The following is an 18,709-nucleotide window of genomic DNA, read 5'->3' as shown; positions in this document are numbered from 1 at the left end:
GACTGTTGGCGAATGAATGGTACATTAACTTGATTTTCATCAAGTGCAAGTACTCTTTCTTCGGCGTAGTGTTGGTAAACACGATGATGTTGAGCCGTCCATCCATCTTCATATAATGTTTCTGCCGGAACAAGATTAGCTCTTCGTCGTTGGGAAAGTTGTAACTCATTTTCTGGGTCCAGTTGGCTTTCGAGCGTAGCTTGATAGTGACGCCTGCGAGGCAATCTTCTTTGAAGTGCATAGGCCATTCGAGATCGCAGCCTGTATCCTCGAATATGATCTTTTATGGTCTCTGGGAGGATTGGGGTAGTAGTTCGATTTTGTTAGCAGATTGAATTGGCCCATCCAAAAGCAACTTGGTGAGTTGCTGTGCAGAGAATTGAGCTAGGGTTTTTTTTTTTCCACCGCCGCTGTTTTGCTTCCTTAGCTCTCCGCCTCCTCCCGCCTGGGAGGGCTCTCCCCTCCTCTCATGGCTTCTTCTTCAAAAGATTTCCCCCCACTTACTAGCGCTTCTGTGCTAGGCTCTCCGGCTAACCTTTCTTATGCTGCGAATGTTGCAGCTCCCGCCACGATGCCACCTTCTTTCCCTGTTTCTTTCTTCTCTCCGGGTCAGAAACTTTCCTTCAATGTCAGTGATCTCTCGGAAGGGAAAGCTATCTGGACTTCTGCCCTTATCGGCTACTCACTTGGCCCCCGTCCCTATTACGAACGTCTTCTCAAAGCCATGCAGAAACTATGGCCTCTAAAGGGATCGATGTCTCTTCTATCTCTTGCGGATGGCTTCTTTCTGCTGAAGTTCACTTCTTCTGAAGACCTGAAATCGGTTTTATCTGGCGGTCCATGGTTTCTTTTAGGGAAGCCCTTTATCCTTCAGCGATGGTCTCCGAAGTTCAAACCAAAGCGGGATGAAGCTTCTCCCATTCTGATTTGGATCAAAATAGTGGATTTTCCGCTAGCTCTGTGGACTCCTACCGGGATCTCTTGGATTGCCAGCTACATCGGTATTCCTATCTCTGTTGACTCCCTCACCGCGAATCGCTCTCGTTTAACATTTGCAAGGGTATGTGTTCTGATTTCCAAAGACTCTGTTTTGCATGATGAAATTCCTTTAGAAATCGATGGTGAAGACATGGTTTTAAATGTTATATACGACTGGAGACCTGATAGGTGTGAAGGTTGTGGATCTCTTATCCACCTCTTCTCGCTTTGCCCTAACAATCCAAATCCTCGCCCTGTTCTTCCCCCTCAGCCTCCCAAAAACAGAGGTCGGAGCACTTCCAGAGCTAGGACCTCTCGACCTCATCGCTCCAAATCCAAGGCCCCTGAACACCCTATTATAACCCCCGAATCCAACACTCAAACAACTCTTACTTTGATCCCACCCCAAGTTTTAGCTGGGCATTCCTCTCCTCAGATGCCTACTAAATTCAAGGCCCCTTCACCCCCTATCCCAAATCTCAATAACCCCACTGAAGAAACCTCTTCTTCAGAGCACTTAAACATCACCAGATCCCTTCCCAGTCCGGAAATTCCTTTAGTCAACAAATTTGCTTCTTTGCAATCGGATGAGGGTACTACCAGTAATTCCTTAGACTCTTCCTCGGAGACTGAGGTATCCAATGCTAGGCCTATGGATGACCCACCGATTTTGAAAATTCAAAGCACCTTGGAAGCTAAAATTCAAAGCACCTTGCCGCCAAAAACTAAACCAACTGTCAATATTGGAAAATCTCCTAGCAAAGCCACCGAAAGGGAAATCGGCCAGGAAGGCCAAAGGATCATCTTCCTAATGTCCTTGCCTTCCTTTGCTAGCTGGAATGTCCGTGGGTTTAACAACCCTGACAAGGTCCGTCTTTGTAAGTCTTTGATCTCTTCGCATGATCTTAAATTGTTTTGCATCTTGGAAGCTAAAATTTCTGCCAACTCTATGCAAGACTCGTGGTTTCTTTATTCTCATCTCCTCTTTGAGAATGAAGGAAGTTGTAACAACTTTAATGATTCAAGCCCTGGACGTATCTGGATTAAATGGTACTCCTTGGTTGTCTCCTTTACTCCAATTTTGACTTCGTCTCAATTAATCCATGGTCTTCTTTCCATGGGTTCCTTCCCTCCAATTTATGTATCTGTTATCTATGCTTCTAACAGTTTTGTTGAACGTAAATGCTTATGGGATCAGTTAATATCTTGTATGCCTCCTTCGGATCAGCCGTGGATCATACTTGGGGACTTTAATTGCTGTAGATTTGATTCAGAAAAGGCTGGGGGAACTTCTCCTTCCTCGAGCCGTTTGAGGGAACTTAACAATCTTGTGTTCAACTGTGGTGTGCAAGATCTCTCTTCTACTGGATTGTTTTACACTTGGTATAATCAAAGGGTTGACTGCCCAATTCATATTAAATTTGACAGGATGTTGGTTAACTCTGCTCTTCTGGACTTCCTCCCAACTGCTTACTATAAAGTTGAATCTCCTTTGGGCTCTGATCATTCCCCATTGATTTTCAAATCATCTGCTTCTAAACCTATTGCTGCGAGGTTTATGTTCAAAAATTATTGGATTAACATGGATGGTTTTTGGGATGAGGTTTTCTCTGCTTTCTCTTCTAGATCTCATAGAAGTCCTTTGGCATCTTTTGTCCACAGTCTTCATGTTCTTAAAGGGGCGATAAAGAACCGTAATTGGGCTTCCTCTTCTTTCCTCTCTAATGCCATTCAAGAGCTTAAATATAAACAGCACCTTTGCCTTTTACAGATCCAAGACCTCCCCCTTGACTTGGATCTTAACTCAAATTTGAAGGAGATTAATGAGGAATTAGCTTCCTTGCAAAATCAATGGACTTCTTGGATTACTCAAAGAGCTAAGTCTCTTTGGCTCACTAAAGGTGAAGATGATATTGGGTTTCTTTATGCAAAAATTAGAAGCAGACACAACAAAAATTATATAAAGGAAATTCATACGGAGGGAGGGCACTTTACTTATTTCAAAGACATATCTAAAGCCATTGTCAATCATTTCAAAGAATTATACAATCCTCCTACATCTCCCCTTATTTTGCCTTTGGATATTCCTGCTGGTAAGGTGGTGCCTACTCATTTTCATGACATGTTGGTTGCTCCAATCACCTTTGAGGAGGTTCAAATGGCTGTTTTTGACAGTAATGTGTCTTACACTCCGGGTCCTGATGGGTTCTCCTATGCCTTTTATAGGAGATCTTGGCACCTCATTGGACCTCAAGTTTTCAATGCTGTAAATCATTTTTTCATCTCGGGTTCTCTTCCTATTGGTGTCAAGGCCTCTGCTATCACTCTCATCCCTAAGTGCGCTCATGCATCTAATATTCATGACTACCGGCCTATCTCTCTTTGCAATGTGCTTTATAAGATTGTGGCTAAAATTATTGCTGAAAGGCTGAAGAAGGTGCTTCCCTTTGTCATTCATGATAGTCAATCTGGATTTATAGCCCAAAGATGTTCAACGGATAACATTATTCTTGCTGCTGAAATCCTGAGGGATTTCAAGAACCCGAGCAATTCTTTCTGTGCTAAGTTGGATATTAGGAAAGCTTTTGACACTGTCTCGAGAGAATTTTTGATTGCTAGGTTACTTCAGAAAGGCTTTCCGGAAACTTTTGTCTCTTGGATCAAAGGTTGCATTTTTGATGTTTACTTCTCCGTTTGCCTTAATGGTTCTCTTGAGGGGTATTTTAAATCTTCTTCTGGCCTACGTCAAGGTTGCCCACTTTCCCCTTTATTGTTTTGTGTGGTGATGAATGGTTTATCTAATATTTTGCATCGAGATTTTGTGGGGATTACTTGTGCTGACACCTCCATCAACCACCTCATGTATGCTGACGACCTTCTTGTATTTGGTAGAGCTACTACACTTAATGCTGTGACTCTTAAGAATTTCCTTAATTCTTTTGGGTCCCTCACGGGTCTCCATGTTAATGCTGGCAAAAGCTCCATTTTGTTCTCTAGATATGTTTCTGAGAGGGATCAAATTTGTGAGGCTCTTGGTATTGACCAAATTAGCAATTTTTTCACTTACTTGGGGCTCCCCATATCCCACAAAAGGCTTAAAATTTCTCACTTCCAACCACTTCTGAGCAAAATCTTTGCTCTACTTGATGGTTGGAAAAACAAATTTCTTTCTTTTGCAGGACGTGTTCAATTTCTCAAATTCACCATTTCTAGTACCATAGCTTATTGGATTAGAGGATCTATCATACCAAAGTCTTGTTGTGCCACTATCAATAAGCTTTGCTCAAGATTTCTATTTCACAGTAACATTCAAGAGCGAAAACTTCACCTCATTGCCTGGTCTAAAGTTACCTTGCCTAAGTCCAATGGTGGGCTTGGTATTCCTTCCATTGAGAGTTTATATCATGGTGTTTGTTGTTCTATCATTGGTAGATTTTATAATTCTCCAAATCATTTGAGTAATTGGTATAAAGAAAGGTTCCTATCTCCCTGGAAACCACCTTTGCCTGCTGCTTCTAAGTTCTGGAAAAAAATTTGTTACACTGCGACACTAATCACTGATGTGGTTTCCTTCTCTGTTTCTCATTCAAGCAACATTTCATTCTTTTGGGACCCGTGGCTTGATGGTATGATTCTGGCAGAACACTTTTGTGTTTCTGATGCTAATGGCTTGATGCTTAAAGATTTATTATATTCTGGTTCCTGGATTTTGCCTAGTAATACCCCTATTTCTATTTCTTTTTCTATTGCTGCTGCTGTTATTGGGGAGAATTCTGGGATTTTGTGGAATGGGTCTCCAAACTGGGTGTTCAAATCTTTTACTGAGCAATTTCATTTGATGTCTCCTAATGTTGATTGGTGCAGTTCGATTTGGTTTAAAAAACACTCTCTTAAGTATGCGTGCTTCTCTTGGATGGCTTTGCTTGGGAAGCTTAAAACGGCTGATAACTTGATCTTTAGGGGAATTCAGGTTGACCCTATGTGCTCCCTGTGCCTGGGCATGACTGAGAATCACAACCATTTGTTTTTTAGTTGTGATTTCTCTTTTAATATTCTCAAATATATCTTACCTGATTTTACTAGCTTTTTGTTGAGGCCTACTAACTTAGCTCAGGTTTTTGAGTATATTAGTCAAGCTGAAAATTTTAATAGTGTGGAGAAGGATTTTCGTCACTTAACTGTTAGCTGTATTTTATACCATGTTTGGCGAGAAAGAAATAGTCGTTGTTTTTCCTCTTTGCGCACCAATTCGGTTAGTCTCATTTGCAAGATCTCTGCTGGCATTCGATTAAAAATTTCTACATGGAAGAGCAAAGACAATATTTTACAAAGGTTCTCTGGAATTTGATTATTGGTGTTTTTGGTGATTTATTGTTTTCGGTTCCTGTTCTTCTTGGAACCATTTCTGGGGGTTTGGTTACTGCTTCTTACTGCTACTCCCTTCTTACTGCTGGGAGTGGTTTTTTCATGTTTTGGGAGCACTGGATGCTTCTTTTTTGGTGGCTCGTTTATTTCAGACCTGGGAAGAACTTTTTGGGGACTGTGGTTTTTGCTTCCTTGCCCAGTCCAGTTCATTTTTTGAAGAACATGGAGCTCATTTCTTGGGTTTACATCACTGGCAAACTTTGTATTCTGGGCTGTTTCAGAAGCGGTTAATTTTGCAACTGGACGATGATGAGCAAGACCAGTGCATTAATGGGTGCCTTGGAGGGTCTGTTTTGGCAACCAGGCATTTCCATTTTGGCGGCTATTGGCTCTGTGATGGCCCTTCTCAGGTTCTGTAGACTGTGCCTTCTTCTGTTTCATCTGGCAACCGGAGCACAGCCTGGCTTCTCGAGACTACTATCTGATTTTCATGTGGACTGCGTCTGGTCTTTTGATATCTGAGTCCGTTTTGGTTGTAATTCCCGCCTGTAACAGTCTAGGATAGTTTGCCTACTGTTCTTGTAATTTTATTTTCATGTTTTATTCTTCCTTTCTGGTTCTTGTAATTGTTTCTGTTTTTTGACTTAATACATGGGCTAAGGCCCCGGGTTTACCCAAAAAAAAAAAGATTCTACCTTGAGAAGATGGATCCACAAGAAGACGAAGACACCAGCTTCTTTGCCCTTCGGCCTCGCCTACTTGGATAAACGAAGACTCCCATCCTTTGGCCTCTCCTGCTCGCATAAATGAAGACTCATTCGGCCTTGCCTGCTCGTGTAAACGAAGACGATGCAACCGATCGCCGGAACGAAGATGATATGAAACTTGCCTGCTCATGGAAAGAAACCCTAGCCTGGATACTGCGAATACGCAAGGATACGTGAGGGATAACCCATACACATGCGGTCCGGTCCGTCTCGTTTTTTTTATGGAAAGATTTTTTTCATTAAATGTTTTTAAATAATTAGGACACGCATGTCCATTTAAATTTAAATATTATTTTAATTGGAAACATTTCGGCTATTTCCTACATGTGTCCCAGCCATGTTGGGCGCATGCCCGTGTTCGACATTGCTTTTTTTCATAAATAGGCGTGTTGGTGCATCATAGAATGTCAACAATAATATTTTTTGTGGACTTTTTGATCTGTGGCTCACCCTCCACAAAAGAAAATGATCAAATAGATAACAAATGATTTCTTAAAGATAACTCTTCCAATTTTTACTATATTATGTCAACGCCTATCCCAATTATGTGGAAGATCATCATTTATAATCGATGATATTAATGGAATCATTTCAATTGGACCAGACCCCAAGATTTTTCCTTTTTTTTTTAAAAATTTTTTATACAAAAACTCTGACGTCGCTTAAAAGCATTTTTTATAGGCTTGTTTTAGATTTTTGTATAATGTTAAGATAATAAACTATGTTTCTATGTGAGTATTCTAGCATGCAACGACTAGTATAATGAAGTGAAATTACAATTAGGATGTTCTAGTCTAACTATGCAAATTATGCTGGATATTCATGGTGTTTGATTTCATTTGTATTAGTGTATTGTCTTTTGTGTTTATGTTATTCACTTCTGTATGCGTTTTCACCTTGAAGTTAGGTGTTTTTACAAACACACACAAACATATGTTTATGCTAAAACAAAATTAGAAAAGATGGATGTATTTATCTCATTTTAATTGCACTTTTTATGATTGGTACTTCTATAATAAGTTGTAGGTAAGACAACTTTTCTGTGACAGTTGAATACAAACTTGATGAAGTGAAAGAACGGTTGTGTTCTAGCTTATCTCATAAATTTTGGTTTCTTCTTATGATGTTTGATCTTATTGGTATTAGTGTATTTCTTTATGCATTTATCATATTCACTCTTTTTAGGTGCCTTCTCATTAATGTTAAGGTGTTTTTCAAACATATGTTTACGTGAACACAATTATAAAAGATGTATGCGTTTAATCCTTTTTGAATTTTTTTTTGTTCATTACTTACACTTCTCTAAGAAACAGGTAGGCAATTTTCTGAAAATATGTTCCATACTTAATTTCTAATGCACAAAACTGTATATTTGTTTGGGCCTGTTTGATTACTTGCAGATGAAAAACATATTTTGTTAAGGTTAAGATTTTTTTTACACATTTGAATGTGAAATTGAAATCATCACCCATAAGACTTTTGAAGAGATCTGTGGAGTTTGAGATCATTATTAATGTTATTTGCATCCAACCAAATGATTTATTTTACCAACTTTATGATTTTTTTTTAAATTTCTAACTTGCCGCAACCAAATGAACCCTAAAAGAAAATGATATTTGTTTTCATAGTTTTAGTTACCTTGTTAATTAATGTTCGGGAACACATGTTTTTTCTTAGTTTTTTCATCCCTACCGTCATATTTACAAATTGCCGCTGATCTTAGGTGTTTGTTCTGTGGTTCGCAGGCTACACATGGTATATCCAGTGTGCAACATATTCAAGCTACTTTTATGCGCAGTATGTCAGGTTGAGATGAAACCTGGTGAGGGTATTTCGGTACATGCTTGTTCATCAAAATCAGCAAAAGTTCGTCCCTGGGATGGCCCATTGCTTTGCCGTGACTGCCAGGTTAAGAAAGAAGCTATGGAAGGAAAAAAACCTTCAAGAGGTACACAAGTTTTCACACGACTTTCTCCAACTTAAATTAAAGGTTTTTTGTTTATTTCTTATCAATGTAGTTTATCTCGATCTATTAGTTAGGTGTTTTGACTATCAACCCTAAACCCTAATTTATCTTAATTGACCTAAATACGTTTTTGTTTTAAAATATTTAGATCTTTCCAGGATGAGAGTTTGACATAAAAAACCCATCTCCATCAGCAGTTTCGGTGTTGTTCCATTTGTAGATTAATTCAAGTAATTCTGAGTTTGCAATTTCGTGATCAAAGATGTCCCTCCCCTACTACTATGTATTCTTCCATGTATAAGTAGCACGGGGATTTCATCAGAATAGGCATTTCGTTGAAATTGTAATTCAGAGGAGTCACGAAGGCAGGATGCCAGCTTTACATTTCTTCAATCCCATGGCTTCTTCGGTCTATCGGACCAGAAATATTTTTCTGCAAAGCAGAGCTATTCTGGTGCCGAGATATAGAGGGGGCCGTAGATAATTCAATTCATTGTAGGTTTGCCATGTACATATTCTTTTAGATGGAAATTGATATTGGAATTTTTGGCGTGTAACAAACCAGAAATGGAAGTGAAAAACTGCTTGGATTATTATCGTTTTTTCCCTCACATGAGAATTCTTATATTTTCTGGTGTTATCGGAAGGGAAGCATCAATAGAATTTACTGAGGTTATGCCCCTTTCGTAATGAACCTTTTCTGTACTAACTAATAGAAGTGTCAAGCAGCATTGCTACTAAAGTAATGATGTATAGTTTGTTCTTCTTTTCGTTGAGTCCAAGCAGTATTGTAGTTCGTGTATATCAATTTCATGTATTTCATTAGACAATTATATTCATTCATTCCTGTGTGTAATAACGACTTGATTTTTTTTTTTCTTTCGAGCTTTACAAATTAGAAGTGCTTCTCATAACGTTGAGGTTATTTCGTGGTAAAATTTCTCCCATGTGGTTAGGTTGATGTACGATGGGTACTCTTAGATCACCTGTTTTGTTGGTATTATTTTTTATCTGCTTCATCATATTTGGATGGATAGATATTGTTCATACATCATGCAAAAGAAAAAAAAAAAAAAATTCCTTGTGTTAAACTCAAATTTGATTATTTTTGAACCTTGCACCAATCAAATAAATAAATAAAAAAAAAGCTAGCCTTATCATGTATTTCTCTCTCATCTTTGAATTATGGAGAATTTGTAAAGTACCTTATTCACTTTTGTCTATTAATTGAGGGCTTTGGCTATTGAGAGGTCTTGGTTCGAAGCTTGTATATGTAATGTGTGTGCGAGTTTGTCTTAAAGAGTCAAAAATACCTTCCTACCGTGATGAAGAAAAAAAAATTGTGATATTATTGTAAATGAAATAATTAACCAGTAATTTTAAGCTTTGATTATAAAAAGGTTGCTTAAAAATAAATACATTTGCTTGTAATTTAATTTCATGGTTTTATTAATTGGCATTATGATTTATGTTAACAACGTATTAATTATTATTATTATTTTTTTCATTTGAATTTGGATGAATATCATTATGTCGCAAGGATTCAATTTTTAGAAGAATTAAAAATGGTTGGTATGCTCTATAATTTTTAAAATTGAAGAAATATGCGCATCATTTAAAAATATGTTCGAATGTTTATTTAGGGTTAAAATAATCCCACTTTTGACCCTTGAGAATTTATTTAAGCCAACATTGACCAACATTGATACAAAAATGTGTTGAATAAGCATCTAATAAAATTTGGACAAAGCTTGGAACTATGTGCAGGAAAATTTCAGAGCTTATGTGAACTTGGGCCGAGTCTTATCCAAACCACCACGCAAAGGTATTTTTGGGCATAGTTCCAATGATCATAACATAGAGTTTTAATAAAATTTGAGTAGGATTTGAGAAGGCTCTTACATGTAAGAATAAGATTCAATAAGGCTCAATACAACGCATTGCGATTCAATAGTTTGAATAAATCAATCTATAATGTTAATATAGTAGAGAGTGATTACAATAAAGCTTAATGGAAAATTTGGATACTGGGTGCGACCATATCAGCACCAGTGCATCAGATCCTATTAGAACTTCATAGTTAAGCATGTTTGGGTGATAATGGTATTAGAATGGGTGGCCTTTTGGAAAGTCCTCGTGTTGCACCCCTAAGAAAAAAAGAAAAAAAAAGTAAATTTGGATACTCCAGAGAGTCAACTAATATCTGTAACATATAAAAATAATAAGAATATAATAAGAATTACATTATTGGACCATCTTAGTTCAAAAAGTATAATTGATCCAAGCAAAAAAAATTATTATGAAGGCAAAGTACATTTGACCTTATAAGTAACTCAATTAATCTCTACTTCCGCATCAGCTACATTGATGTTGGACCTTATTTTTCTCCTCCTTTAAAGGTCTTTTATTTTTCTTTGAATGATTAATTTTAGGATTCACTAATAAGAGCAACTCCCTTTGCTTCATTTGGAGTCTATCATATGCTTTTTTTTTTTTTTTTGGATATTTATTTTTAGTGCATTCAACTAATAAAGCTTAATGTGCATAGAAATTTAAACATAAGCTATAATAATTGGCACAATGATCTCAAATAGCAACCAACCAATTTCAGGTTAAATTGTTTCTTATTAACCTCCATCACTTTGTATATAAGATCAATGATAATTTTAAAGTAAATACTCCTATATACCATCAATCATTTGCTCCGTCTAATTAGCTTCCACGCCTTGTTTGCATTCTCCCCTATAAAATATCGGAATATTGATACTTGATTTATTTATAAAAATAATTACTTCATCAATATACAACATCATTGTTCTTCAAACATAATCCAAACATGAATCAAACCCTACTAGAATACATTCGGAAATGAATCCAACGATGACCAAATATATTCAATCTACGATTGAACTATATTTGAAGATAAGATTGTACCTTATGTAGACCTAGTTAACATATGTGCTTAGTTAAAACATGCATGATCGCACCTTATTCATCAAATAATGTTCAAACATAGTTCAAGTAACAATCTAACATCAATTTCAAGAACAACGATACTTTCCTCCAACAACCTTGTAGGATAATTTGGCAATGATACCAGAGATATGTGAAGTTGCTGCAATGAGTTGGGCTCAAAGGCATCTCCATCCTCACCGCTAAGCTATACATTCTGAGGCTTTGCTTGAGACGGTTTTTTTATTACTTCTCAAACCAACTTTTTAGTAAAATTTTTTTCCTTTTTGTATTAATAAGCCGCTTTAAGAAGCAACAGAAAAACTGTTCCAAAGGAAGCCTCAGTGTGACTGTAAGTTGAATAACTTTCTCAGAGAATTTCATAAAAGTTAACATCTCATATAAAAAGCAACCTCATAATGAACACAAAATAAAGATAAACCTTTTTTCCTCACGAATAATGCCTGCATATTGAAGTCTCCCCTGACTAGGAGCAAGACATGGGAGCATTTTTTGGATACTTGAAAATTCCCTTAGAAAATCAGGTTAAGTATGTGGCATTTAAGCTAAAAGAAGGAACTGACGCATGAGGGTTCCAATGGATGCAATCCCACCATTGAGATGAGAAGGCTAATGTGAAGAGCTAGCACATAATGAAATAACTATTGCGGGTACATTTTCTTCTATCTAAATAAGACCAAATGCTATACTTTTATTACCAAAGATGCTCTCAAGTAAGCCATTTGGCTAAGGCTGTACAGAATAATTTTATTGCCTTAGCACTTGCATTACAGAGGAAGAAGTGGGAGAAAGAAGAAAGAGTTGTTGTGTGCACTTAAAAAAATATTATAATTTGAATATTTTGTGCCCAAATGATCAAAGATTTATGATCAAAGATTTATGAGAGCTTGAATTTTTTGGGATAACCTTAAAATGACTCTAGTTTGATCATAAGAAATCAATTTAAGTTCATTACCCTTCAAATGATTGTATTAATCTTATGATAAATTCAAAAGCTTTTAAATTTATATTAATATATTTTTTCATAATTTTTTTCATCATTATATAAGTTTGATATGTTTAGTATGATTTTCATATTCATATTTCATGGTAGAAATAATAAAGTGTGGAGCAAAACAATTAATTGCTTAGTTAGACAGCCTTGATTGGTATTTATTAGGGCTTTGTCTTCTGTCTATATCAAGCATAAGGTTAGAGGCAAAGAGCCAAAGAGGAATTTTGAATAATTGACCAGCTTAATCACAAATTTTGTGGACCATAATTTGTATTAGTGGTCTTAATACATAAATCACTACCAAATTAGTACATGCCTTGATTATCAGATCCCTTTCAAATTATTATAGACAATAATGGTCCATGCTCTATCAGTCATGCATATGTGGTGTAGGCTTTGGAATTGACTATTAAAATAGACTAGAATATCCTATTAAATTTTGATTAAGGCTTCATCTGGGATGGCTTTTTTACTGCTTCTTAAATCGGTTTTTTAGTAAAAAAATTTAATTTTGTATTAAAAAGCAGCTTTAAGAAATAAAAAAGCCGTCCCAAACGAAGTTTATGGTAAATTTTAGAGTTATTAAATTTATTTTTTGGATGAATAAACTATATGAATTTTTAATTAAATTTATATTGTATTAATCATAAATTGTTTTAACAGTTTTACAATCTATTATAATTATGTTTTAATTAGAATATTCTAACCCAATTTTTTCCCTTCTTCCAATAGAGTCAGTTATGATTTAAGGTGCATTGGGACATTTTTCTTCTTGCTATCCTAAATTCCATCATTTATATATATGTAATTTGTCAGAAGCACTTGCGATGAGAAGGAGAATAAAATATATTGAAATCTATATGGCTTTTATTGAACGAAAAAAATTCTATTATATTCACATTAGCTTCAGAAAATTTATTTCTTACAATAATTTTACAACTAGTTTTACATGCATTCTATATTGCATGGATTTTACAAATATATAAAATAAAATATATATCTGGCAATAAAAATCATGATATAGTTAGAAATATGTCTTTAACATTAAATAAAACACAAATTTAATGATCTCACAAAAAAAATTAGAACCCTAACTTTAACGGAAAAAAATGATGAAGTTTATGAATAAAATTTAAAATTAAAGTTTGCTAGAGCTAGAAGATGTGATTTACCTTTAAATTTAAAGAGGAATTATAGAAACTGAGCTAAATTTGGGTGACAAAAGTCCATTGGGTGGAAGAAGCCGAAATAAGACTAAGGCTCCGTTTGGGGGCGACATTCCTTTTGCATAAGACGCGCGCGGTAGGGAAGCACTTATTCAATAATCGGAGTTCTCACAAAAATTACTTAAGCAAACTATAACTTGTTTGGTTACATCATTTTTTTACTGCGTATGGAAACGTAAAACCTGACAAAATACATAATTGCTCTCTACTAATCAGTAATTATACCGGAGACGACCCAGACCTTCATAGCTTCTTAAATGCCGATCAACTTCCGAAGGCTCGAATGGACCAAAGTTCCTCTGCGCCAACACCGAATCTTTCTTCTTCCGTAGCACTGGGATAGTTCGAGCTCTTCATACTTCAACCAATGATGGCCAGATGGCATGCAGCCAGGTGCCGACAATCTATTTCCAGTTGTCGAAATCGGATCTCAACTTGCTTAAATTTTGTGTGCAAAACTAAAGTTCCACCTCTACTGTGAGATTTTACTTTGAATTTGCAGCCATGATTCAGCCATGATTCGGGTCGTGGCTGTTAGGAGCCGATTTGCACTTAAAAAGAATAGAGATACTGTAAGGTTTCTCGTATGGGGGAGAGAACGGCCAACGAGGGATTGGAAATGATCAGGGTGGTCGGCGCGTTGGATCGTGTGGAAATGGTGGAGGGAACTGAAATCCGTAAAAGAGAAATGGAGCTGGACGAGGACATGTTGCCCGGGACGTGCAAACGTGGTGGGGTAAAATGGACTTTTGCGTGTGTAAACGGAGCTAGTAGACGGAAGAAGCAATATTCTTTCGCCTTTTCAGATATGCAGAAATACGCCGTTGTAAACAAATGTATTTAATAGAAGTCGTATTACCAAACAATATACCAGCAACCATTTTTACCGATTAGAACCGGCGTAAAAATGCTCTCTCAAATGAGGCCTAAGAGGTTGGATAGAGTAAAAGGAGAAAGGAGGAAAGGAGAGCATGGGAATGCAAAATTAAAAGAATTTTTGGTGGAAGTTCTACTAAAATTAAAAGGTTTTTGGCGCACACACTTACCTCACATCAATACAAATATATTTTGTTCTCATCATGATAGTATTTTGTTATTCTAATCCTATTATCATAATTTGAGTAAGTCACTCATTTTTTATGGCTACACGAAAGATCATCTTCATCAGGGGCGGAACTGTGTAGTGGTGAGGGGGACAATTGCCCCCCCCCCCAGCTATCCTTTTTTTTCACGCAATTTATTTCTCTAAAAATTGAAAAGCCTCTTGACCTCCCGCTATTTTCATTCAATTATGTTATACCAATTACTCCCGTACGTCATATAAGTAATTTCTTCAAAATAAAAAAGCAACAAATCATCAACTTAGACTTCATTTAGGATGACTTTCTTACTATTTCTTAAAACAATTTTTTAGTATAAAAATTAAAAATTTTATACTGAAAAATTATTTTAAGAAACAATTATAAAGCCGTCCAAAACAAAAACCTTAATAACGTGAAAAGTAATTCCCACTTATTAATGATGCGATTATGCCAAAAATACATTCCCAAAAAAATTCTAAGCTCCTTTTCAGTAAAGCTCAGCCCACGTGTGCTTGACCGTAAGTGTCAATAAAATGACGAGATAATAAGTCAAAAAGGTATGTAGCATGTTATTCAGGTCCATACCCAATCACATTATTCTCGTTCTTCTGATAAGAGAAAGCCATTTAACTTGCAGAAAATCCAAGTGGCCAATGTAGCTGCTAAGGCTCTCTCCACTCAGATATCAGCCCACCTCACCAAATGAACTGTACAAAAATAAGAGTAAAAAAAGAGAGTGAGGTAGGCCATCGCAATCTTCTCTTTCACTATTGAACTGAAGGACGTTATTGCTCTTACATCGCAGTATTTGCCAGCATGCAAGAAATACAAGGCACGTCGGTCCAAAATGGGCCGACTATGGGTCTATTAGAGTAGCCCGGCAATTTGGCCTGTTGCAAATATTTAGGGGAAAAATATTGCTTGGGATCTTTTGAATTAAATAGTGATTGTGAATATGATTCTATATGGACTGCTGCATGTCCTCATCTGCCTATCTTTATGTGGGATTTAGAATATTTTCAACAATGCTGGTAATTGCACGAGTATTAATAATTGAGACAAGTTAGTGGCCCCAAATTGATTTTGCTGCGTAAATGTACTATATGGACAGAAAAAAAAATCAAACCTCTTAATAAACCAGTTTAATTGATTGCTGGAAACTATTGAACTTCATACTATATGAACATTGCAGGGAAATTGTTCATTATTGACGGCGATTTCTGACGGTAAATGTCAATTTGAAAAATTCCAGCGGTTTTAAAACCATCGGAATAAACAGCATAGAAAATCGAAAACATTTATCTAGAATAAACTTTAAAACAACATTATGAATAAAAAAAAAAAAGAAGATGCATGGAGATCACCTTCGGCTAAGGTAGGCGGGCGGGCATAAATCGGCTAGGTCAAGGTCGGCTATCATGAAATTGATAAAAAAAAATATATAAATAATTAACAAACTATCATGAAATCTTTTATTCCATTCAATACATAAAATATACTCGCACATTATTTTGGGCAAAATGCTATACTGATTGGAAAGATGAATGCCAAATAACAATTGGAAAGCTCTATAAATGTCCCAAATTTTTAAGGAGCATAATTAACTTTTAATTAAGCCGTTGTAAAATAATTAGAATAAAATTTAAGGAGTAAAATGTAAAATGGTTTTACATATTCGTCCAAAAATATAAAAAAAAAATTTAGACATTAAAAAATAAGGCAGAATACTCAAAATATTTTTCTCATATTCATCATAATACACAAAATTATTTAACGTATTCAGCTCGAATTCCTTAATTCGGGTCAAATTCGTTAGTTCAAACTTCAACGCAATTTCCACATTTATAAGTTTGGGCTGCTTACAAATGTGAGAGTGTATAAATTTGAGCTGTTTGTATAAATTTCACATTCTCATTTGTTATAGATTGCGTATTCAACCTGAGAATTTCCACAAACTCAAAAGGCTTAGCAAGCGACCTAATCTCATCCTCAGAAATAAGTAAAGCCGGCAAACCATGATGAGAAGAAAAACTCAGATCAGGAAAAGCAGAAGAAGAGAAACCAGAAACCGCGTCCTTAAAGGAAATAGGAGCCTTACTACCGGATAGAAAACCAGGATCACGCGGAGGAGAAGCCGCCATCCGAAGGTAAGAGACGAGATCTCACCAGACGACGGAGGGGCGGTGGAAACGAAACCCTAGCAGAGAAAAAAACATATCGAAGAGCTCATTTCATTATTTGTTTGTTAAGATTTGCAAATACTTGAATTTAGACTTTGTTTGCAGTGCCTTGCATTGGGTAGTCATTCTCACACTAACTCATACCCAATGGGTATGGGCACGCCCATGACCCCGGGAGTGGTATAGGTGTATGGTCAATATTGGGGGATAAATCAATTTACATTGCTAATCACCGTACGTTATATATTACCACAATCCTCATTACGTAGTGCACAATATTGAACCGCGTTATGACCACGGTAAATTTTGACATGCAGCCTGAAAGTTTGCAATCAAAGCAAAGGGTAACAAGCCTCGGGGTCATCAATCCGTAACAGATTGCCTTCAAAAAGAGTAAAAATTGGGTGAGTATGGATGGGTACAACATCCCAAAAGTCACCATAGATAAGCGTGGGTGGATACCCAATCAGAGCCCCATGTAGGGCTTTGTTTGTTTTGGACAACTATTTTATTATTTTCCAAAGAAATTTTTTGATTGTTAAAGAAAAATTATATACTAAAAAACAACTTAAAAAAAAATTGTCTCAAATAAAATTTTAATAATTTTACTATTTATTTAGTTGGCCTACCCCAATAATTAAGTCAATAATTATAATACATTGATTCTATTCCTTTCATGATAATTGTGCAAGATTAAAAAAAATGATGGATTTATAACTTTCTTTATAATCTTAAAGCAAATTTATTGTTTTCAAATTCATCTTAAAATAAATTATATCACAATTTCTTAAATAATTTTTATCTTTTCAAAAATCTCCTGCTAATCATTGCTTACAAAAGCCCATCGAAGAATTGAAGTACTCTCTAGCCCCCTCCATCATCCTCCCTTCTCCTGAGACTCAAAATAGTTATCTTGACCGACCGGCCGTCATGTTCAACGAAAACGAAATAAACCAAAAGGAAAATGAAGCCTGCAACGCTAAATCGTCGCCACCACCAGCAGAAGCTTCTCCTCCCCCCCTAAGCCCATCTCCTTCCCATGAATTCTCCTTCACAATCTCCCTCAACCATCACAATTGCACCTCAGCTCCTTACCAACCCGACCTCGTCCCCGCCGACGACATCTTCTTCCTCGGTCACCTCCTCCCACTTGAAAAATTACAAAATACAAAGCCCGGTGAAGGTTATAATACCTCCAGCAATACTAAAAGCAAGCACAAACCTTCGTTCTCTTCTTTGCTTGGTCTCACCAAGTGGCTCAGGAGGAGCGACGACGAGAAAGGGGAAAGTAAGAAGAAGAAGAACAAGAAGTCATTGGACTTGCGTTGTTGTTGGCAGAAGGTGGGTCCCTCTGTATCTTTTAAATGGGAGAAAGAGAAAGGGGATCTAAGGCGGCGGCCCTGCTCGTTCTCTGGGAAGGCCAATGACTCTCGAGAAGGTTCGGCGAGGTGGCGGTGGCGAGGGGAGTTCTCGGCACCGGCGTCGATGTGGACATCGCCGACCAATAGCGGTATCAATGTGGCGTCGTCCGCCGCCACAACCGCCGCCTCGGACGAGAGCACGATGGTGGAACTCCAGAACGCTGTTCAAGCCGCCATAGCACACTGCAAGAACTCAATTGCTGTAAAGGAGGAAATTTTAACTTGAAGCTAAAACTCTATATGGAATTCTTCATCTTCATTGACTGATTGATTCATGCATGGAGAGATTTATACAATGGAGTTAAAAGAATTTCTCAGGGAGTTTTATGTAAGGAATTACTTATGTGATTTCTAATTCAGCTTAGCTAATAAGATCTTGATTTTCTCTTTCTCTCTATCTTTAAATTTGGAATGAAAATCTTCAAGATATTATTGTTAAAATAACTATCATTATTGGTCCAAATTAATTGACCATTTTCGATTTTATTCAACATTTAAAATGACCGTTGGAAACTGAGTTTAAGACTCCTTTTGAGTAGTGTAAAGGTTGGAAATGAGTTTAAGATATGTACGTGTATGAGGATGTCCGTGTGGAGTAAGAATTTTTAATCCACAAGAGAAAAAGTTAGACCCAATAACTTAGTGAATATTTTATTGGATATGCTGAAAAGTCTAAATATTATAGATTTTATTGTCCATCTAATAACACTAGATTTCAGAATCAAGAAATACAAAATTTCTTGAGAATAATTTAATT

General features: G+C 36.5%; 2 protein-coding genes across 2 annotated transcripts in view; both read left to right on the top strand.

Moving 5' to 3' along the window:
• Positions 1–8,906, top strand: part of LOC110115466 (probable protein phosphatase 2C 12) — a 32,350-nt gene extending 23,444 nt beyond the window's left edge. The window contains exons 8-9 of the mRNA XM_020848710.2: positions 7,856–8,058; positions 8,225–8,906. Coding sequence (XP_020704369.1) covers positions 7,856–8,058; positions 8,225–8,247 — 226 coding nt within the window. The 3' untranslated portion in view covers positions 8,248–8,906. The remainder of the gene's footprint in view (positions 1–7,855; positions 8,059–8,224) is intronic.
• Positions 8,907–17,377: 8,471 nt separating this feature from the next.
• LOC110115476 (BRI1 kinase inhibitor 1) lies at positions 17,378–18,379 on the top strand. Its single transcript, XM_020848722.2, has one exon. The coding sequence runs from the start codon at positions 17,462–17,464 to the stop codon at positions 18,176–18,178; it is 717 nt and encodes a 238-aa protein (XP_020704381.1). The 5' UTR covers positions 17,378–17,461; the 3' UTR covers positions 18,179–18,379.
• Positions 18,380–18,709: the final 330 nt, after the last annotated feature.

The sequence above is a fragment of the Dendrobium catenatum genome, unplaced genomic scaffold (assembly GCF_001605985.2).
Source record: "Dendrobium catenatum unplaced genomic scaffold, ASM160598v2 fragScaff_scaffold_1483, whole genome shotgun sequence".
NCBI lineage: Eukaryota > Viridiplantae > Streptophyta > Magnoliopsida > Asparagales > Orchidaceae > Dendrobium > Dendrobium catenatum.
This window is presented reverse-complemented; position numbering and strand designations above follow the sequence as displayed.

Excerpts from the sequence above, each read along its gene's own strand:
- LOC110115476 (XM_020848722.2), top strand. The coding sequence starts at position 17,462 with ATGTTCAACGAAAACGAAATAAACCAAAAGGAAAATGAAGCCTGCAAC.